This window comes from Phaenicophaeus curvirostris, chromosome 8 (genome assembly GCF_032191515.1).
Source record: "Phaenicophaeus curvirostris isolate KB17595 chromosome 8, BPBGC_Pcur_1.0, whole genome shotgun sequence".
Lineage (NCBI taxonomy): Eukaryota > Metazoa > Chordata > Aves > Cuculiformes > Cuculidae > Phaenicophaeus > Phaenicophaeus curvirostris.
In genome coordinates, this window is record NC_091399.1 from 38,328,839 (window position 1) to 38,351,902 (window position 23,064).

General features: G+C 46.3%; 1 protein-coding gene across 3 annotated transcripts in view; it reads left to right on the plus strand.

Annotated features, from left to right (window-relative positions):
* Positions 1-2,247: 2,247 nt before the first annotated feature.
* LRRC7 (leucine rich repeat containing 7) overlaps positions 2,248-23,064 on the plus strand; it is a 173,941-nt gene continuing 153,124 nt past the window's right edge. For 2 of the 3 annotated variants that reach the window (XM_069861981.1, XM_069861983.1), the window contains exon 1: positions 2,302-2,465. In XM_069861981.1, the coding sequence (XP_069718082.1) occupies positions 2,441-2,465 (25 nt within the window). In that variant the 5' untranslated portion in view covers positions 2,302-2,440. Of the gene's footprint in view, positions 2,466-23,064 lie in introns of all 3 variants that reach the window. The other variant, XM_069861984.1, reaches the window with a different exon arrangement.

Below are 23,064 nucleotides of genomic sequence, written 5' to 3' on the forward strand. Positions count from 1 at the left end.
GATAAGGAGGTCCCACGCTGCAGCCCCAGGCTTCTGAAATGGAGCTGCTACCCCTGTGCTACTACAGGCAGGGGTGGACTTGCTCCCACCTCTTCCTGCACACCAGGGGTCCCATGCTGGCTACCACTTCTGCAGCATCTCCCCTCCAGTGGTCCCACCTCCACCTCAACAAAACCAACCCAGTAGCCCATTTACAGTAGACCAATGAGTAGCCATGGACAAAGTTGGAGACAGAAGAGAAAACCCTCTTTACTCCAAATTCTGCCATTGCCAAGGCCACACTGGCAGGAGGTGCAGGAAGATCTCCAACACACACTGCCAAAAAGACAGGAATTTATGGAGGTGTCTGTAAGAGGATAGGGTGGTGACACAGGCAGAAAGCTCAGAAATGTTAAGCAGGAAACAAAGCCTCAGTCTGGAGCAGAACCTTGTTCCCCTACCATATGCTGGCCATCTCCTTTCCAGGCTCCAGCTCACAGGGACTTTGCCCCCCAGAGAAGGTTCCCACCTACCCCTGTCATTCTGCAGCTCTCCCATGGCACAGATGTGTATTTGTCCCACTCCACACTTATCTTTACCGGGGAGAAAGATCTGTCTGTGTTTTGCAGGTAAGAACCAGATTCTTCCAGGATTTTACAGTTGCAAGTCTTTTTGCCCTGCAAAATCTGGGAGATGTTTCTCAGGCCTGCAGGGAACATTCAGGAAGGGAGAAGAACTCCCCATTACAACACACACACACACACACACGCACACGATCTCCTATCTGATGCTACACTAGATCTCCTGGGATATAAATTTCCATCACCTGCCCACCAGAAGCTGCTGTACCCATCACTCCTGTGCAGACTGCACTTTGCCTTCTCCACAGCACAGCACCCAATGCGTATTCACATTTGGCTGGCACTGGGTTTATGTGCAACTGGTTATAACAGCAAAGGCTTCCTCTCTTCTTTGATATCTTTCTACTGACAGAATATTTTATTCCATGGTTGTTTCCTGCCTGAGGCAGGTAACCCCAAGGGTGCCGCAGGCTGGTGCCAGGTCAGAAGCCAAGGAGGCTGTGGATGCTCTCCGGCTGGCTGGAGCAGATGGGGAGATCCTAACATTGAAGACCTCTCCCCATTTCACTGCTGAAATCAAACCCTTGAATACCCGCTTTGAACAGTACATGTTGATGGAGCAAAACTCATTTGGGTCAATTTCAGTTCCCAGTCTGGAGACGGTGAGAGCAGGAGAGTCTAGGAGCTGCCCGCCCCTCCCGTCTCCAGAGCAGGTGTTCCTGCATCAGGGATGGGGAGAGGTTCTGTGCACCAAGGGGTTAGTCACTTGGAACAGGGATGGAGAACTCATTGCTGGTATAAACCCTCCCGTGATCCTCTTCCAGCCCCTATTAAATGTTTTCCTTCTCTGACACTGGGCAGATCCCGTGGCGCTGGAAGAGCCAGGTGCCATCCTTACCCAGCACAGACCAGGCTGGCTGTGAAGCCGCCCGGACGCTGAGGGGAGAGGCAGAGGTGGGCACCGAACGGGACCCGCCGGGGCTGCCGCAGAGTCCGCCGCGTGTGGAAACAAAAGAGTAAAAGGAAAGAGCAGACCGTCTGCAGCAATTGCTCTGTAAAGCGCAGGAGAAGCTGCAGAAAAATCCAAGAACCGGCAGGTGCTCAGCATCGCTCCCAGGTAGCGCGGCGACTCGCCCGCAGCGCCGCTACCGGAGCGCGGGTCGCACACCGAGGCTTGAGCCCCTTTCCCCTCGCGGCGGCGGGGTGTCCCCGGGGAGGGAGGGTGTCCCCGGGGACCCACGGGCAGGGACAGCCTCGCAAGGTCTTCCCCATCGCCCGCGCCGGTTTAGCTCCCGGCCCGGACAGCCCAGCCGGCGGCGGGGATGCTGTGAGCCACCTCCCGGCGCTCCCGCAGGTCACCGGCCCCGCAACTTCTCCAAAGTGGCGACGACGGCTCCCGCCTTGCGGACAGGACGGAGAGCGAAGGCGGGCAGGGCCGCGGGGGGGGCGGCCCGGGAGCGATGGCTTTGCGGCGTCTCCCCGCCCCCGCGGATGCTCAGCTCCGCCGGGGATGCTCCGGCGGCGACGCGCCCCGTCGGGGCGGGAACGGGCGGCACCGCCTGCGCACGGCTCCGCACGGCTCCGCACCGCTCCGCACGAAGGCGCGGCACGCCCACCCCTCCCCGCCCCCGCCGATCCGCTCCGCTCCGCCCCTGCGCTGCCGCGAAGCGCAACGCGGGCGCGCAGCGGGACCGGCACCGGGAGCGGACCCGCCCCGCTCCGCCGCTGCCGTCGTCTTTGTGTCTGGGCGCCGCCCCGCGCACGGGGGCGGACCCTGCGCGGCGGGGCCGGCGGGCGGCGAGCGGCGAGCCGCGGGCGCGGGCAGCCCTCGGCGGCGCCCCCGCAGGCTCCGCGCCGCCGGGACCGCGGCTCAGCCGCACATGGACGCGCGCTCTCGCCTGCACCGTGAGTAGCGCCGAGCCGCGGAGGGGGCGCGGGGAGGGGGGGGGGCCGCCACTCCCTCGGTGCGGGATGCTGCCGCCTCTCCCCCGGTGCGAGATGCCGCTCCCCCTCTCCCCGGTGCGGGATGCCGCTCCCCCTCTCCCCGGTGCGGGATGCTGCCCCTCTCCCCGGTGCGGGATGCCGCTCCCCCTCTCCCCGGTGCGGGATGCCGCTCCCCCTCTCCCCGGTGCGGGATGCTGCCCCTCTCTCCGGTGCGGGATGCTGCCCCTCTCCCCGGTGCGGGATGCAGCCTTTCCCGGTGCGGGATGGTGCCCCCCTCCCCGGTGCGGGATGCCGGGGCTGCGGGTCCGCGTAGCCGCCGCCGAGGACAAAGGCCGCGGGCGAGCGGCGGGGCTCCCCTCGGGGCGCTGCCCTCGGGCACGGATCCCGCACCGCCGGTGTCCAACCTGCTCGGGGAGGCTCCTGGAGAGCCCCGCGCCCTTTCCCGTTCCTGCGCCTTCTCCCCGGAGCCCCGGGCGGCTCGGCAGAGGGGGCGAGGTGCGGCCGCGCCTGCGGGGCCGGGAAATCGCCCCCGTTCGGGTCCCCCCCGCGTCCCGAGTGGCTTCGTGCTGTCACCCACCCCCGGTAGCACCGTCCCGGCTTTAGCTCCTGGCCGCCGTGGAGAAGGTGCTAAAGCTCTTTGCCTGGGGATCGGGGCGCCGCAGGGCGATAGGGATGAGCTCATAGCTGTTCCCGGGGGATGCGGGAGAAGCTCCCGGGCAGGGGCTGGGCTGCAGGCACAGAGTCTTGGGGCTGCGTCTCCCCCAGACCCATCTCCGTCTCCCTGCCGAGGGCAGAGCGTGTGCTGAGGAATCCGGGGAAGCGGCCAGGTGATGCCCCTGAGGCTGGAACGAGGGATGCTCGTGGCTCTGAAAGCACTGCTGGAAGTTCCTCGGTTTTCGGGAAATAAAAATGATCCGTATCCTGGATGTTCTTGGGATGCCTATCGCTCTGATTTTTAAATCCCTTCATTTTTGCTTTTGCACATCTGTGATTTTCAGCTAAAAGCTCTGGCCACGTGCCGTTCCTGGTTTTAACCTCAGGTGTTCTGAGGAATTAGAATCCTTAGGAGCGGCTGAAATGTAAAGCGTTTTCCTCATCAGGCAAGAGCAGTGACTTAATCCGGTGGGTTTTGCAGTTACGCATCTGCTCACTCCAAGACTCGGCAGAGGATGTGTGCTTGCCATGGCAACCTCCACCCCGCAGATTGCAGCCACTTTTTTGGAAGTAGCAAGCCTTGTTAAAGGAATAGGAACAGATGATTACAGAATCCACATAATTCTAAATAAATTCTGCATCTTGGAAAACATGACCTCTTTTTCAAGAATATTGACGTTGCTTCCATTCATAGGTACGGGGGGAGGATAAGGAATCGGCCTCCTGGGCAGGTCACACATTTCTTTTCATGCAACTGCAGTGAAAGGAGGTTTCTTCATTGCTGAACAGTATTAATTACTGTCTTTTATTTCAAAACTGTATTAAATTAATGATCTTATTATCCAATACTCAGTTTCGTTTTAGCTTGGTGTCCACGTGAACTTGAACCCTTCCCAGAATTTGATGTGTAGAACTTTTTCAGTGATAAACCAGTGGGTTTTTTAATGACCTCGGGCAGGAGGAGCTTTTCTGTGTGCTTCTGTCATACAAATAATATGGAACACTGGAAAGGTGGGTTTACATTAAACCAGTTATTGCCATTCCTAGAGTAACAGCAATCCTCACCAACTGCCCTCTGTGCCCTGGGTGCTTAACAGGTTGGGGGCAGGGGCTGGGAGGCAAACGCTGCTCCCTGTGTAGAGCCCGGCTGAGGCAGCTGCTGGGACACGGCACAACCTGTGTCTGCTGCTGTCTGGGAGTCTGTTGAAAGGAGGAACGGGGCATGGTCATGAGCTAATGGTCCCACAGGAATTTATAAATGCTTCTTAATTATTCATTAAAAAAAATCTGTTAAAGACGTAGTTGCTTACAATATAGGATTTTAAAAGGAAGGTTATCCATTATTTTTTGAATATTTCAGGACAGCACTGTGTGCGTGCTGTTAAAGCCACAAAACTTCAGCTTAATGAGGAATTAATAGCCTCACAGGTATTTGCATCTGTACAAAGCTTGGGCTGTGTGCCTTGATCTTTGTAGACACCAGTGATACAGAATACAGCAAAGCATCAAACTTGGGCAGAGCTCAGGCTGATGACCTGAGAGTCGGAGCTTCTGCAGGCAGATATAGGAGGAAATGCTTCCCCTTAAATGAGGGTGTGTGACTCCATCAGACTAATCATGGGCACTTTGAAAATCTGCTGGTCCACTAGGTGGGTGTCGGGAAACCCACAAGGATTGCCCTGAGCTGTGTAGAAAAGTATCCCAGAAACAGTAAGCGCTATTTTGTAACATATATTAATGATGTCATAGACCTAAGCTGAGTACAGACCAAGCACCCAAGTTTTGTGCTAAGCCCTATTTAAAGATTCCTAAGAGCCACCATGTGTCCTTGGTTTTCATCTCAGCTCTCTCTAATTTTAGCATGGTTTCTGGAGGCTTTCATTCGCCTGCATGGCAGATTGCATCAAATCCTAGGACAGGTCTTTCAGATCTGTTAGCTTTTTTTTTTTTTTTCCTGGGAATGCAGCAATTTGTTGATGGCAGAGAAATCCTAGGTGTTTGACTGTACCTTCACTGGGTAGGCACGCACCTTTAGTCACGACCTGTCTGGAAGTTATGGGAAAGTGGAAGGTGGAGAGACATCATGGTCGGGAAGAATAACACATGGAAGGAGCTGTGAATTAGTCTGGGTGCAGCTTCGTGTAAGAGGTCTGCCAGCCCTACGGAGAGGCTGCCACTGGCAGTTTTGTAGCTAAGTGCAAAATTAGGGAAGTAAAGGAGCATAAAATCTGTACAACTCGAGAGGTGCTCTGGTGAGATGGAGCAAGTAAAATATTAATAGGTCAAGTTACGGTGAATAGAGAGGAAGGAAGCCATAAGCTGAGGAAGGATCTCTTTTTTATTATGAGGAGGAGAACATTCTTCATCCTTTAGTTAACTCATACCTAGAGTGTAGGAATATAGAGCTACAGAAATTTGAGCTTATTGGAGTAAAATGGTTTTTACTTGCTCCCCCCCCCATTATTTTGCTTGTGAAAATAAATGAAAACGAGATCTAGTGCAAAGCAAATCTGAGGATCTAGCCTTTTATAAGCACAGGAGACAGTGGGCAGAAAAAATTGGATGTGTCTCAGTTGGGTGGCAAACAGCAATACCGTTTATTCAGATGCACTAATCAAGATGTGTGAAACAGTCAGTGGGACTCCTGTGGGGCTGTGTGTGCTGTGCAAGTTCCCATGGATGCAAACAAACACTCGGCTTTATGTCATGTAAATTGCTAGTCGTTACTGTTTTTTCAATGATGTGTTTAAGATGCAAAGACACACTTGTGAAATCTTTGATGCTTACTTTATTACTGAAGTTTGATTCTTGGAAGATGAGACACAGACTATAAATAGAGCAGTCAATAGAGCAATCTTCCAGGTATAAAATATGTACTCAAAGAGCATTTTGATAAACAGAAATCTGTGTGAGCTCAGAAGACCATGTTGTGTGATGTCATGAGCAACGTAGCAGAGCAGAGCATGCTCGTCTGCTCACTGACAGTTGGAGTTGGCAGCACTGACCTCAAGCCACGTAGCTGATGCTCCATTCCCTGGAGACTGCCGCTCTGAAGTGGAGAATCGAGTGGAATTTAAAGCTTTTGTTGACTTGGGTTGTTTTTCAGCTGCTGATTTTAAAATACTGCTTTGTTGACATCTGGTTTTGCACTTTTAAAATTTTTACTGCAATTGACTTGGGGAAGACTGTGGAAGAAAGATGATGAGATGCCAAGAGAAAGGTTACATGTCAGAAACTGCTCCGAGAGGAACTCGCTGTCCTGACACCCTACTTGTGTCGTGTCAGAAGCTACACGAGAGACCATCATCAGTGCTGTCTGTCCTTTTCTCAGCACGCATTATTTCATCTGTAGTAAGCGTTGGGTCTTGATTGTCGTTGGAGGTGAGCAAGCCCTCACGGGATCTTAGCCATTAGGCTGAGGAGGCACTGTAAGGAGATGAGAGGATCTCTTGGTGCCTTTTGGTGGCCAAGGTGTGGAGCTGCAGCTGGCAGGTTCTGGTGGCAGAGCAAGGGGTGGCAGCAATGGCTGCTCTGACAGGGCCAGGAGCTCCACCTCTTCTGGGGTCAAACCCCACCAGTCCCTCCCACTGTTTGCTTCTCTCTTGCATCACTTTATTCTCATACATTAAAAAAACCACGTTCAAATGCCATATGCTCTATTTGCAGTGGCATGTAGAATCATAGAGTCATAGAATCACTAGGTTGGAAAAGACCTCTTAGATCATCAAGGCAAACCATTCCTATTTTGGATGAAGCACGTGCACTGTGCCAGGGAGGGAGGGACACGAGGACCAGGCAGAAGGGCTGTGCTCAGCCCTGCCTGCAGCTATCTTGGAGGAGTCATGAACACCGAATACCAACTGGGAAAAGTAATTCAGAGTGGGTTATTTACTTGGACAGGGATGGAGGAAGAAGGGTGAAGGAATGAGAAAAGGGATGGCAAGCACTGGTGGAAGGGAATGAGGGTGATAAATCCATCCTGCACCCCAGGAGGATGAGGGGTGTTGTGTCTGAGGGATGGATCGAGCATCCTGGTATCACCAGCACCATCCACTTCTTCCTAACACCAGGATGAGCAGAGCAACAGCCCAGGATCTCCTCTTCATTGCTCTTCTCAGCATTTGACCATTAAAAGGCCTATTAGGCAGAGACTGCTTTTCATCCCTGGTAGACGCTTTGCAGGACATTTGTAGTCTTCATTGCTGTTGATCACTGGGCAGTTTAAGTAGGAGCTGGAGCACTGCCATGACAAGAGGGAACCATGGGGATGTTTATGGAGCGATGCCTGGAAGCGGGGGGAGCTGGGGGGAAATGGATGAGGCTGGGAAGGTGAACATGTCACCCCAGCAGGAAGGGGCCTCTTGGTGCCTGGTGGGCAACTTCACTTTGTAATGAGCATGAAATCTGCAAAAGGTGTTGTTTGAGTGGTGTTGAAATCTCATTGTACCTTGTGTTTAATTTTGCCTCATGTATTTGATACACTGATCAAACTGTGTGGTGCGTGCGTTAGGCGTTCCCACCTCTAGGCATACTGAAGCTTTAGCTGTTGTTACAATAAAAAAAAAATCTTACATTTTAAAGCCTGAGTACTAAATTGGTAGCTTTCAGCAGTTCTCTAATTATGTGAGACATTTTTTGTGCTTAACAAATGGTTCTTATTCTTGCCAGCACTTCAGCGCGGTGTTCTAGGACTGTGGGTGTCAGAGAACAGAACATATTTCTGTGTCTGTGAATATGATCCCACACGTTGTCTTAAGTGGGGAAAATGTTCACAGCCCTTATATGGAGAAGGATTTTTTTTTTCCTAAATCCATCACTGCTTTCTCCTGTAGGAATAACGTCGTTTTATTTTCCTGGTGCTTTGTAGGCTGGATATTGATTATGAACTAGAAATATGACATGGTCTTTCTATTTTCCTGGCAGAAGTGTCCTGCAGTGTAACCTGCTCTGTCTTGTAAACCATTCAAAATTTTTTCTAGAAATGGCTGATGGTTTTCACAGCTAATCAAGGTATAGGTGCCAAACTAATAGATAAGTACCTGAGAGCAGCAAGGGTGCTGCTAGTGCATTTATTTCTGCCCAGTGTTGTGAATCTCCTAGAATCATAACATCTTAGAATTATAGAATGGTTTGGGTTGTAAGGGACCTTAAAGACCATCTAGTTCCACCTCCACTGCCATGGGCAGGGATGCCTTCCACTGGATCGGGTTCCTCAAAGCCTCATCCAACCTGACCTTGAACACCTCCATGGATGAGTCATCCATGGCTTTTCTTTGTCTTCACTGTGAGTTTACATGCTCCTCCTCATGTTCAGCCATTTCAACAGATGAGTTGCAGTCTCCTACAGCCAAATGCTGCAGAAGAAGCTAAGATTTCTGTGTGTCATGGCACAGTGACATATTGCATGGCAATGTGCCATGCTTTTCAGGCACGTGCCAGGAGGGTTCTTGCCACGTTATGCAGTGAGATTTGTGAAATACATGAGTTACCGGAGTACTTCATGATGTTCTGAATGAACGCTGGCAAGAGGCTGATTACAAATTCATGAACATGTGAAACAAAGGGTGAAGAGTTCTTTAGGGTGATGGAAGAGCAGAATTGTCCTAAAATGGATTTTGTTGAAGAATATTCATTTTTGCATTAGATATCCTGCTCAGTGGCATAACATCCCATAATCTGTTTGGCTTGTAACAGGAGGGCTTTGTAATGCTCGTGGTCATATGCAGGAGGTCTAGTTGTGAGGATTTGTATGTGATAGTTGTTGGGAAAGTTGCAAGTTGAGGCTGGAGGGGAGGATGGATGCAGCTAGAACCTTGTGGTAGTTCAGCAGCGTGGCACAATGCCACCTGTGTTTGGAGGCTCCTTGCTGTATGGATGTTTGATGCAAAGCTTGTGTGGTCACCCACTCTGGAGGGCAGTCTCCCGATGTAAAGAGCACCCAGCTAGTGTGCCCAGGAGGGAGGGAAGGTAATGTCATGGGCATGGATGCTGTTATCCGTGAGTAAACAATGCCATCTCACGAGCTTTCATGATTGGCCATGTTCTGAGGGGCTATGTGTGTTGGTCCCTGCCTGCGTGGGCGCATGGCAAGAAGGGAAAGAGATGCCTAGTGAGGAGGCATGGAGGAGTGGGAATCTGTAGGTATCCATGGGGATCCACAGGGATCCATGGGGAGAGAAGAGGATCAGGCAGGTGTTAGAGGTGTAGCCTGAACAGGGGATCCTGGATCCTCTTGGACTCCATGGCTTGATAGTCAATGTTCTGCATCTCATATTATCACAGAACAGTTGGTGTTGGAAGTGCCCTCCAGAGCTCATCCAGTCCAACCCCCTGCTAAAGCAGGGTCACCTCAAGCAGGTTGTGCAGGATCATGTTCAGGCAGGTTCTGAATATCTCCAGAGAAGGAGGCTTCACAACCTCCCTGGGCAGCCTGTTCCTTGTTCCAGTGATCCATCACTCATACAGTGGAGCGGTTTTTTCTCATTTCAGGTGGAACTCCCCATGCTCCTGTTTGTGCCTGTTGCTCTTTATCCTGTCACTGGCCACCACTAAACAGGGTCTGGCCCCATCCTTCCCCCCAGCCCACCCTGCCCTGTTAGATATTGATCAGCACTGATGGGATCTTCTTTCAGCCTACTCTTTTCCAGGCTGAACAGACCCAGGGCTCTCGGCCTCTCCTCATAAGAGACACGCTCCAGTCCCCTCATCGCCTCCATGTTCCCCCGCTGGACTCTCTCCAGTGGTTCCTCGTCTTTCTTGAGTTGAAGAACCCAGAACTGGACACAGTTTCCTTGGTGGTCCCGGGTACCTTCTTCCACCTTTCATCCCTACTTTGTCCTGTGACAGATTAGAAAGTATTACTTCAAAGGCTTGTCCTGCAGAGTGACCTGCATGTCTTTGTCCTTGTAGGACAGCCCTGCACCCCTGCGGTAACTCATGTTTAGGGCAGCAAAGCCAGTCGAGGATGTGGAGAACAAATCTTATGAGGAGCAGGTGAGGGAACTGGGATTTTTTAGAGTGGAGAAAAGGAGGCTGAGGGGAGACCTCATAGCTCTCTACAACTACCTGAAAGGAGGATGTAATGAGGTGGATGTTGGTGTCTTCTGCCGAGTAACAAGTGATAGGACAAAAGGAAATGGCCTCAAGTTGCACCAGGGGAGATTTAGATAGGGTATTAGAAAAAAAGTCTTTACTGAAAGAATGATTAAGCATTGGAACTGGCTGCCCAGAGTCTCCTTCCCTGAAGGTGTTCAAAAAGCACGTAGACATGGCACTTTGGGACATAGTTTAGTAGGCATGGTAGTGTTGGGATGATGGTTAGACTTGATGATCTTAAAGGTCTTTTCCAACCTCAATGATTTTGTGTGTTCTAGGATTGGAGGGTCTACCCGATCCCACCTCCTGCTCCATGGTAAGGATGTGTATATGTCCTATGCACAGCCCCAGACTGTACCTGCCTCTCGTGGCCAAGGGAGCCACGTTGTGCCCCCTGCTTGGCCTTGCCCGTCTCTGGGCATAGCAGGGAGGCCACTGTTGATTCACAGATGCATTCTTTGTCTCATGAAATAAGAAAATGTTGTAATCCTGTATGTGAGCAGGAAGATGAATCATTATAGTACAGAAATGTAGTTATGATCGATATTAATAACATTCCAAGGTTTAATAATCTTCTTCAGACTTCTACAACTCAGCAAAACTTATTTATTTAAACAGGTCAATGCTTTTAATTTTTCAAGTAGGGTTTAAGTATTAAAACAAATTGGATCAGAAGTCCCGTGAAAGTCAGTATGATTTTTAATATCTTGGAGTGACAGTTAAGTAGAACTGTCTTTTGTTTTTTGAGAGGAGGAAGAAATGGGAAACAAACTATTTTTTGAGGGGCATTTTTTACCAAATACTAAATAACAGGATAACAGTTAAGGTGAGAAATGGTAGAATATAGACACATTGTGTTTGTAGCCACATATTGGTGTGGTCTGTATAGCAATATGGTATGTACATGCATCCTAGGACAGCGGATTTGACTCAGAATTGTCTCCAGGACAAAGGCAATCTTCATGGAGCGTCACAGACTTGGACCCCAGTAGGGGCTTCTGCTTGGTGTGCCATTCTGGGAACAGTGGTCATCGTGAAATCTGAAAGCAAACTTCATTTAATATGCATGTATTTGTAGGAACTCTTCTTAGTGCCATAAAACAGGGTTTTCTTTACTTGTTTTTCCATAGTTGCAGGTGCTGCGGTATGTTTCCAAGTACTGAGTTTTTTTTTCCTGGTAAAGCCACATTTCAGGATTCCTGCAGAAGTATAAAAGCTATGAAAGAGGCCACACAAAACGAACACTGATGTGCTTGCCTCTGCTAGCACATCAGCTTTCAAATCTGTGCACAGAAGCTCCTTTAAATTATTTCTGTGCATTTTGCAAGGCTCACCAGTGTCTGTGCTCCATTCTGCCGGGGAAAGGCACTCTTTTTAATGGGATGTCATTAACACTCTGCTGCTGAATGGTTATTTCCATTTATAATAGCAACAATATGTTAACTTCAACAAGGTAAAAATTAAGATCCTGGAACTACCAGTCAGAGCTTAAGAGCTGCTGGTGCTTTTTAATCATTGCTGCTATTTTTATGTGCATAAATTTAGCATAAATAGGTGTGATGCAAAGTGTCATACCCTATTTAGTCCTTGTCCAAGATATCCTTGTTTTTTAATGGCGTTCTGTGTGTAAAATTCATCAAAGATATCAGCCTTTATCCATGGTGAAGGGTAGGGGGAAGAACCAAAGAAACAAAAACTAGTTGATAATTTGTGCCCCTATTGCCCCTTTTCTTCAGTTTAACTGACTTTGCATGAAATACAACAAAGAAATCAGTTTCTGATACGTTTAAGTGATGGCCTTGCCTGTAAGGTGTATGTTTTGTGCAGTAGCTTAAAGGGCTGCTTAATTTGTGGGAAATTCGGAGTGCATAGAGCTAAATGGGATTACATTGGTTGTGGCTGGGTTTGGCTCTGGTCCACAGCTGTCTTCAGAAGCATTGAGATCTACATCCCTTATTCAGAATACGGCACTTTAACATAATCCTAAGGTTTCTTTAGTCCCTTATACATCAGTGTTTTGGGTAGTTCTTGTTTTTCCCACCTTTCAATATTGTGTGTTGTGTCACAGCAGAAAGACTTCTCTGTGGTCATCTTCATTCTCCACTCTGATGCCCATCAGCTCCTCTACCATCTCAGGCACTGCCTTACCCCAGGGAACAAAATTAGATCAGGTGTCAGGAGGCAGGAGATGGGTGTTTCTTAGGACTTAGATCTCCTTCTGTGCAGCTCCTGCAGTTGGAATATGATATATAAATATGGTTAAAGCAGAAAAAAAACTTATCAGTGTTGGCTGTCAGATTAGCCTGAGATTAGATAAATCTTAGTTACTTCTGATGGATTTGATTCTGACTAGTCACACTAAACTCATTCTAATAAGTTATAGGGTCACTTAGGGAGAAACTGAGAGGCAGGATTAACATATTGTGCTATCAGAAATTATTCTCTGATGCCAGGTTTATTTGGAGCTCTTGTTTTTTGCACTGGATATGATGATAAGCTGCTCCCAATCCATCTTCTCCATGCCACACAGGATTTTGTACATATCTATGACATTTCCCCCAGTTTATCTCTGTTTTAAACTGACCTACTTAGTGACTCTTTACAGACAAGTCTATACCTTTACCTGTCCTTTTCATCCTATTCTGAGCATTTTCCGTATCTAGTATGTCCTTCCTTTTTATTCCAATGAGTAGACCATTTTTATATAGCTTTAGAGGAGCTCTGGGAGACCTTAAAGCAAAAGGAATTGTGTCCTTTTGGAACGATATTGCATTTTTCTAGTCCGTTAGTCTGAATGCACTGACTTTGGCTGCATGGGGTGAACAGCATGAAAAAACATAACTGGCACTAACAGAAATGTAAGATTAACAGAATACAATGAGTTTGTTCTTCTTAAGAAATGCTTACCTAAAATAGAATATCTTTTAAGACGAATGTTCATAGTTGACAAGAAAGAAGAAAGAACGATCATTTTTTTTCTAATGAACTAATAAGTCTGAGTATTAGATCATCTACAGAAGCTACCTCTTAGCTTCTATCCATCCTTTTCTTCCATCTACTTTACAATGGAGAATTTTGCTGATTCTTTAAGGTTAAGAAAAAGCACTTTAGCATTGAGTACAAAAACCTATTACCAGTCTTTGTCTCTAACACATAATTTGTGTGTGTGCATGTATAAATATATAGGTATATATATCTAAAAATACAGATTTGCATAAATACATGCATAAAAATTTGAACTCACGCCGATCATAAAGATTGCTTCAGTCTCACAGTAGTAGAGGACCTGGAAACTTTCAGCAATCAAAATGCAAAGCATTAAGGAGTTATATGACTTTGAAAAACCTCCAGCACATGATGGTGCCAGGTTCATGTTTACCTCCTGTGGCTTCTTGGTTCCCCCTGATGGATGCGTAGTGGAATAATTCATGCTGGAGCAGGTGAAACTGGAAATGAGGTTGAGCAGAGCACGTTTCAAGTGATGTGTGTGTTTAGGAAGCATCATGATACTCATGTATTTGACAGGAGGCAATGAAGGAAGGCAGGGAAGCAGTATGAAGGCAAACATCACCATAAAGAACTTTCAGCTAGTTTTTTTTTTTCCTTTTCAGAGTCTGAAGAGAATTAGTATTCCTTGTTAATGCAGAAAAGAAGAGCAAACTGCTTGCATGCGAGCCTTCTTGGCACTAAGTTCAGCAAACAGTGCCCTCAGACTCCCTGTGAAGGGGGAGGTTGCACCTAAATCCCCATTGAGTCATATTGTCATAGCAGCTTGGTTGCCACATCAGGATTTTTTTAATAAGCAGCTTGATGTTTCCTATAAGCCCTCAGCATGCAGGGGCTGCTGCAGGGACCTGTACTGCTCCTGCTGCTCCTGGAGCCCAGCAGCTGGGTGATGGCCCTAGGCAGCTCTTGCTCAGGCTCCCATTCCACATCACGCTGCATCAGAAACTCACAGCAGTCCCCAGCTCAGGCAAGCAGAGCTTTGAACCACGGCATGCTCTGTAAGTTGTGCTTTTCCTCAGCTGTGCCATGCTGGTCTCTTCACCTTGGAACAGTGACTAGCACAGATGACTGTCCTGGTACAGCCTTCAGTTTGCTTTTGCATGTGGAGTGCAGGCTGGGCGTTCAGAGCAGTGTCTGCAGACCTGCAGTGGGACAGAGCAGCCCCAGGGCTGGTCTTGCCGCTGGGATCTCTGCATTTGGCTGGAACACTCAGCTGTGTGGAGGTCCTGACCTCATGCCTTAGGGGTGAGCTTCATGAAGACCGAAGAGCAAAGCTGTTCCTTATGGACTAGCTGCATGGATGGATACCATCTCTTTGGAAAGTTGCTTAAGGGTGATTTTTTTCTCTTTCAAGTTTACCTAGAATCAAAATATGAAACATCAACATAAAAAGATAGATCTTTTTCAGGCACACAAGTATTCCTCCAGACCTGCCATTTGCTTCTTTGGTCTCCTGAAAAAGGTTGTGCATTCATAAAACTTTAGGTCCTGAACAGATTTTTTCCAGTTTATCATTGCTTCCCTGAAAAATATTTTCTTCTCAAGACTATTAGGACTAGAGGGGGAAATCCTCAATTCTTTGCCTAGCATAGTAACTTCTGATGGCCTTCTGTTTTGAAGCAATTTTTGTCCTTTCAGAAGAAGACTGCACTGTGGGTCGGTGTGGAGTGGCCATTCTTTCAGCAGGGAGGTTTTTCCCAGCCTCCCGAGAATCCAGGTGGATTTACCCTACACATCAGCCTTTGGAAGAACACAGCCCATCCTGTGGTGGGGAATGCCTTCAGCTTTCAGGAGCCACCTCACTGTGAGTGGCTGGAATGCTCAGCATGGAGCTGCTTGGTGTCCCAGGGGTGAGATCAAATGTTTCTGGGCAGGAGAGCAGAGACTGGCATGGCATCTCTAAGAGGAGGGGCTGCAGGGGCTCTCTCATACCGGTAGAAACACAGAGAGTCCTCCTTGTTTCTGAGGCTTAAAATAGTGTGCAGTAAATAAAACTGTTCTTAAAGGATGAAGAAAGGATGAGGAACAAATATACAAATAGCTCTCCATGAAGTATTGTCCAGTGTGTGCACTGAAAGAGCTGTGCTCTGGAGAAATGAGCGTGAGACTGTGTGGATAAAGGTGATGTCACCAAAACACACAGCAAAACTGCCTTAATGCCAAAGGAGCATTTCTTCTGTGCTGTTGTAAAGCTTGACGTGCCATTCTGATCCTGTTACACTGACCTTTCATGTACAGAAAAGTAGAATGTTAGTCTTATTTTTTTATATACAGCATCAGTTGCTGTCTACTAAAAACACGTATCGCAGTTCTGTAATGCATTTAATACTTCATGTGGCCCTAAGTTCTAAATGCCAGCTGAGCATGAATGGGCAAACCAGGTTTGCTATAGGATATTTTAATAATTTTTATGTTTGTTAATTTCATTTCAACCAACTCTGCTCAAGAAAACACAGAGAAAATTTGAACTTTTTTTTTGTTTTTTTTACTGTGACTTTGAAGACACCCTCTGCATTATTTACCGACCATTGAGGACTAGTTATTCCAAGCTAAGAGCCAACATCAGCCAGAACCTTGCAGTGAGGCACAGGCACAGGCATTATTCATCACACTGCAGGCTGTGGCGCATGTGGCATGAGTGAAGTAATAAGCTCTTGCCAAGCAATAGCAGAAGGGACGAGCCATCCTAGCTTTTCACACCACAGTCTCGAAGCTTTTTGGGATGAGTTGCATACAAAAGAGAGGTGACCTGTCCACACGTTTTGGGAGGCAAGGCAGACTGTGTTTCACTACCTGAGCCAGAGAGGAACAGAAAGGGTTCCTGGAAATTATGTGTGAGAAAAACTATTAATATTAAGGCACTTTCTTTTGTTTTCAGCTGTGAACTGTAATTTACTATGATTATTTGTTTCCTAATAAATTGTATGTAGCTCATCTCAACATCAAAACACATTAAGCTTTTTGTTTTGATGTCTGTTACACAGGCTAATTTAATCCATCATTGGAGAGAAGTTTATGACCAGATGCATGAGATTTGACTCCAAGATGCTATGCAGCTTGTTCTTTCTATCTGGGTATACCCAGAAGGTCAAATTCTGCTCCTTTCAATCCTCATAATTTAATTGAAATCAAAAGAGCGCCATAGGTGTAAATGAAAGAACGCTCATTAGATGCCAATGCAGTATGGGAGGGCACTGAATTTCAAGTAAAAGTGATAGCACATGAATGAATTGGCTGCTGGTTTACTGAGAAAGCCATCCGCTGATGTTTGTCTTACAAAAGCTTCCAACTGGAGCGGCTACTCTTTAGCTAATGGGATTAAAATAGGGATTTTTAATAGAATTAAAATACAGTGAAGTGACTACTGACACCATTTAACTGGGAGTATAAGATGAATGCTTATTATTAATTACTGAGTGAAAAAAGCTTATTAGCAAGCTACCTCATGACATTGTTCTGGAGATGAGTGTTCTGTTATTAAAATTATTTCAAAAACTGAGCCCACATATAAGCAACTAAATGTAATTTAAGGTTGTTCTTCCACATTTTGTCTCTCTTGTTTTCTGCTCCTTTTGCTTATCTTTCCAATTGTGAGGGGACAAATTTGAGTTATTATCATTATAAGTTGGTGCTAAGTTTGTGTGTGCATGTGAAAACTGAGGTTTGTCCTGTGCCAGCCTGGATGTCAGCCATGTGATGTTCAGCTCCCAAGGGGGTTGTGGCTGCCACCTTGTCCAGCCTGCCCTGTCAAACCCTCAGTCCTTGTATCACTTATGACTTGCTAGCCAAACCAGAGCTTTTCTACATTTCCTTTTGTCCTTTTAGAAGACGTTCTTGTGTGTTTTGTGTGGCTATGCTGTCTTTATTTAGAATTCAGAGTTATGGAATTGTTTAGGTTGGAAAAGACATTTGAGATCATCAAGTCCAACTGTAAGCCCAGCACTGCCATCTCCACCATTAAACTATGTCCCTAGTGCCACATCTTTTAAATACCTCCAGGGATGGTGACTCCACCACTTGCCTAGGCAGGCTCTTCCAGGGCTAGACAACTCTTTCAGTGGAGTAATTTTTCCTAATATCCAGTTTAGACCTCCCCTGGTGCAACTTGAGGCCATTTCCTCTTGTCTTATCACTTGTTACTTGGGAGAAGAACCAACACTCACCTTACTACAACCTCCTTTCAGGAAGCTGCAGAGAGTGATGAGGTCTCCCCTCAGCCTCCTCTTCTCCAGACTAAACAGCCCCTGCTCCCTCAGCTGCTCCCTGTAATGGTTGTGTTCCAAACATTTCCCCAGCTCTCTTGCTCTTCTCTGGACGTGCTCCAGCCCCTGAATATGTTTCTCGTGGTGAGGGGCCCAAAACGTAACACAGGATTCGAGGTGCGGCCTCACCAGCACTGTGCAAAAGAGCACAATCACTTCCATACTCCTGCTGGCCACACTATTCCTGATACAGCCAGGATGCTGTTGGCCTTCTTGGACACCTGGGCACACTGCTTGCTCACATTCATTATTTTAGTCTCTATTTTATATTTACTGTGTTACGTTATTCACATTATGTGTGCGAGGAGGAGGGAGATGGTTGGATGTGCTGGCCTTCGTAGCTGTACCAGTTTAAAACCCCACCTGAGAACTCCTGGTTTGGAAAATCAATATTGCTGCGGGCACCACTGGGAGTGGAGCTGCATGAGGATCTAGCAGACCCCAGGAAAGTACATCGGTGTGCGATGAGGGAGTTGGCTCGCAGACTGTGGTCAGAACCACCCCTGGTTTTGACTGTGATGTGCCTGCTCTGGCATGGCAGCATTCAAGGACTCATTTTGGCTGGTTTAACGCCCACCCTACAAAAATATCCTGTGTCAGAATCTGTGTCGCGTTCTTCTCAGGGAAGAAAATAGAGCTTAAGGGTGCTGTGCTGCATCCTCACAGCTTCTCCTACACACACTTAACGGCAGCCAAGCAAGGACAGACTGAGGCAGTAACCTTGGTGGTTACGCGGTAAAATAATTTACGAACACCAATCCTTAAAGAAAAGCATGCCAAGAAAGAAATCCAGGTCTTTTGCAATATCAGTGATGATTTTGTAATTAATGTCCTGGAGCAAAATTTTTAATTTTATGATACTTTAATGTCTTATATATTTGTGATGTATTTGTCAACAAGATGAGCAAAAGCCAGCTTTATTCATAGTAGTTCTAAGAGTCCTGTGACAGTGTATATTTAATGAAGTGCAGTGGATAATAAAGTAACTTCAGCCATAGTTTACACTGCCCAATGTTAATGGAATTATACCAGGTACTCGGTCAAGTTGCTGTAATGTCTTCTACAGACTCAGTATTGTAAGGGCTTATTGTTGAATATATCTTATTTTTATATTTTGTCCTGAATGTCGTTGGATTCATTGTATTTAGGAACTACTGCATCTCTCCTTTACCTTTCCTTTTCACTGGTGTAAATCCAATTATTTCTTTGGAGTTACCACTGAATTGCGTAACTTGTGATGAAGGGTGTTTATGGGTATCCATAGTAAGCACGAAGCAATGCGTAGCAGCCCATGAGCTGCACAGAACGAGGAGCCCACTCTGCTTTCTTAGCAGTAACATAAAGAAGCAGTGTTGCTCACTTGATGTGGCACAAAGGTGGAACTGAACCTGTGCTTTCACAAATATTAAGCTGTTGAGCATTCACATCTTGCAAGCAGACCTAATAGTGAAAATCCCAGGACCAGCCTGAGGTTCAGCTCTGAGAAGCACCAAAAAAGGACCTGCAGGTCCAGATGTTTTATAGCCTGTCCTTTGTTAGCTTGAGCAAGCGTGGTGCCTCACCTGTGGTTATGAGAGCGTAACACAAATCTGTGGAGCATTCAAGCTATTATGCAAGCACAGGAGTGACCCAGCAATACAGGACAGGCAGCAGTCCTGTGTGATTTAATCTGAGCTGGTGTCTGTAGCAGTGCCTGTAACATACCAGCAGTGGAATAAATCCAGTGCTCCAAACCTTTGTGAAGTTTTTAAGATCGAGGGTAATATAAGGCATTGAGATGTGTTATGTGAAGAACTCACAGGTGACTTTCTAATCAGAGAGTCTCTGTCAAGTTTTTATTAGCTATGTGCAGTAGATTAATGCAAAAGAAATAATGCCTCCCATTTTGTTATTGCTGGTTTTCTGAGCTTTTTGTTTTGTTTTTGCAAGTGCCTATGATGTCTCAGTTCTGAAAGGTTGTTTAAGAACTTCCAAATAAATAACTTAATTCTTTTTCTAAAATCATTGAGGAAAATATAAGAAGTTATGAGTCACTTCATGCTTTCAGAATCACGAACACAACCTAGATCCTGATCCAAAGATTCCCTGAGATCATTAAAGCTTGCATTAACTTGCATGAGAGATGAATCAGTCTGTGAAAACGTATGTATTTAGCACAGCTTGGTCAGAGGTTTTATTTTGCACAGAGATAAATACAGTTTTTTAACAAAGCAAATAGTTGTGCTTGAAATAGTGCGTAGTGTAATGGAAATTTATAAAAATACTGGTAAGGGATCATTCTGAGGTGCCTTTTGCTGTTTCAGAAAATGTTCGGCACGGAGTCATGCCCTGGTAATAGTTCAGTTTTTTGGTGCAAAGTTTTGTTTGGCAAAACCAGTTAGAACAACTCAGTGGGATTAAACCAAGTGCCTGTTACAGGTTTGCAAATTGAGTGTGGTGACAGAAAGGTTGTGTTTTCTTGACCAGAGATCAGCTATGCTATATTAATCTTCAGAAAAAATAACAGTAAAGGGAGGAAAAACCCTAAAACCACGAAGTGCACTTGTTCTGGAGAGGCAAGGACACCAGAGGCAGGTGAGCAAAGTGGGAGCCAGCTCTGCAGCGGGACTGGAGCTCCTTGGCCAGCATCCCTTGGGTGGGAAGAACCTGCACTCATAGCACTTGCAAACAGTTTCTGCAGTGTTCAAGATGCGGCAAGTACTCACCCACCATCTTTGCATTGTTTGTGTAGATTAGCATGTTTGTTCATGCTTTCTGGTGTAGAACACAGTAAAAGTTTTGTCATTGGATTTATGTGTGTATTTGTGGTCTTTAAATAGCAACAGGAATCATCTTACGCACCAAATACAGCATTGTGTTATTTGCAATCACTGACCAGAACTGATCAAAATAAAGTCACAGGCCAATTAAATGTAGAGAGGAAACTGTCCTCAAGCATCATGTCATAGCACATTGCTGCTTGAATGCCATGTGCTCAGACTGTGGCCTTCCCATAGCTCATCCAAAGTGCAGTTTCAAGGACAAGTTTCCTCTGCTGCTGGCTACTGCTGAGCATGCCCACCTGCAGGTTTCTCCTGGCATAACTAGGTAGGTATTCATAGAAGAAAAAAGACTGGCTGAGACCTTTAGGTCCATTAAAATGAAGACTTTTTGGCTATCATCTTAAACTATAAATGTATTTGTGGCAAGCTTAAACGTTTTGGTCAGAAGTGGCATTAATATGGTTGATCCATAAGGGGGTTCATCCATAACATATCAATAAATATGGGTGGGCTGCAGGACACCTTTTAGTCCCTGTTTTTTTACACATTCTATGAATGTCAGCATGGCATTTCCTTTTCTTATGGCAGAATATGTTGGCAAAGGCATGTTGCGGAGATTGGGGGTAAAGCTAGACAGAAGCACATCTCATCCACATGGCTGATACTCAGGGATCTCACTAATAGTGCTGCAGGACTGCGTTTGATTTTACTGCAGTGTGTTTGTAGAGGGGCAGCATTATTGACTGGCACAGCCGTGTCAGATGAAACTGGGAACGAGTGCATTATAACTGCTTTTTTTCTTACCTTATAACCCAAAATACTCACCTTTAGTGAGTATTTTCTATGGTGTGTCTGAATAGGAATTTGTTTTCTTTCAGTATTTTCAAATTATTTATTTATTTTCATTGTGAGAGTGAAAAGCATTTTAACTGTCTGTGGCAGTAAGAGCGTCTGAAATGTATTGGTAAGGACCTTAGCTTTAATAAATGAATTCCACTGGTCTTGCTTTAGCTATCCTTAGTCTTACAGCCAGCGCCACAGTTCCTGCCTCCGAAAGTCCAAAGTCTATGTAACAAGTGTGGGGTTTGTGACTTCTGAAAGGAAAAATCTAGAATTAATAAATAAATTTAAAGCAATGAATATTTCCCAGCCAAACAAAACCAATATTAGTTACTGTTAGCTGTATATACTCTCATTACATTTTTAGAGTATCACCCACAGTGAGTTTCAGAATTAGGCATAAGAATTTTGTAATACTCTGCAACAATGACTCTGCCTTACCTACCAAAAGGGGTACTTGTTAATCTGCCATTGTGAAGAAATGTCTTAAAACACATACGAAAGCTCCCATTTCAATAGAAGTGCTTGGATTAGACACCATCTGTAAAAACTGGGAATCAGCTGTGATCAGTCCTCAGTGTGAGCAGTCCCTGGCTTTAAGACCATGCCTGGAAAATAGAATCACAGAATTGTTTAGGTTGGAAAAGACCTTTAGGATCATTGAGTCCAACCTTTAACCTAACACTGCCAGCTCTATCACTTAACCTGGTCCCTAAGCTCCACATCCACGTGGCTTTTAAACACCTCCAGGGATGGTGACTACACTACTTCCCTGGGCAGCCTGTTCCAATGTTTCATCACTCTTTCAGAGAAGTAATTTTTCCTAATATCCAATCTAAACCTCCCTTGGTGCAGCTTGAGGCCATTTCCTCTCATCCTATCACTTGTTACTTGAGAGAAGAGACCAATACCTGCCTCTGTACAACCTCTTCTCAGGATCCTGCAGAGAGTGATGAGGTGTCTCCTCAGCCTCCTTTTCTCCAGACTAAACAGCCCCAGTTCCCGAAGCTGCTCCCCATAACATTTGTGCTCCAGACCCTTCCCCAGCTCTCTTGCCCTTCTTTAGATGGGCTTTAGCACACCAGTGTCTTCCAGTAGGCATCTACTCAATTGCATGCAGTAACACACTGTGCCCTAGCAGTTGCCACACTTCCCTTTGGATGACAAATGTTGGTTCTCTGTGTCAGATGGCAAATGTTTATGGTTTGATGGACAGAAGCCTGTCTCCATAAGGTGGCTTGTCTTCTCCTTTTGATTTCCCTTTTAATACTAATTAAGAGCCAGATGGTTCACTGAGTGTTGGAGCCAGTTCCCTTCTCAGGTGTGAAAACAGCTCAGGCCAAACCAAGGTTCATACTGCTCTAATTTGCAGCTTCATTTCACCTGGGAGAGTGCCTGATCTGCCCCAGGCAGGATCCCAGAGCCCCAGAGACTTGTGGGTGAGGTAATAAGTAACTTGTGAAAACCATTAAATAAAGGTGGTGTCTCTAGGCTCAGCAAGTGAGCACTGTGATGTGATCATTTATCGTTTCCATAGATTGGGTAGATTATTCTAGTGGTTTCCAAGGTCTTCCCTTACTGGGAACAGCAGACAGAGCATAAAGGCCAGGCATCCTGTCACCCATAGAATACCAGCGCTCAGTACGCCAGCTCCCAGTGCTAAGGATCCAGCACAAATATTTCCATTTTCACACTAGTGGGTTTATGTGTCTTCTTTCTTCCTGCTTCTTTAGTTCGGTTGATGCAGCATTCTAGAAAGAAAATGGTGGGAGAGACCTTGGCAGAAAATGAATTTTGGTAATTTTCCTGCACAGTCTATATTCCCTGTCTCCCGTGAAGCTGTGTATCTAACAAACAAATTGCTTCCTTTGAAGTTAATGTAAAGTAGCAAGATTTTGTTTTCTTTGCAATTTGTAGCATTCTCACAGAGGTTATCAGCTT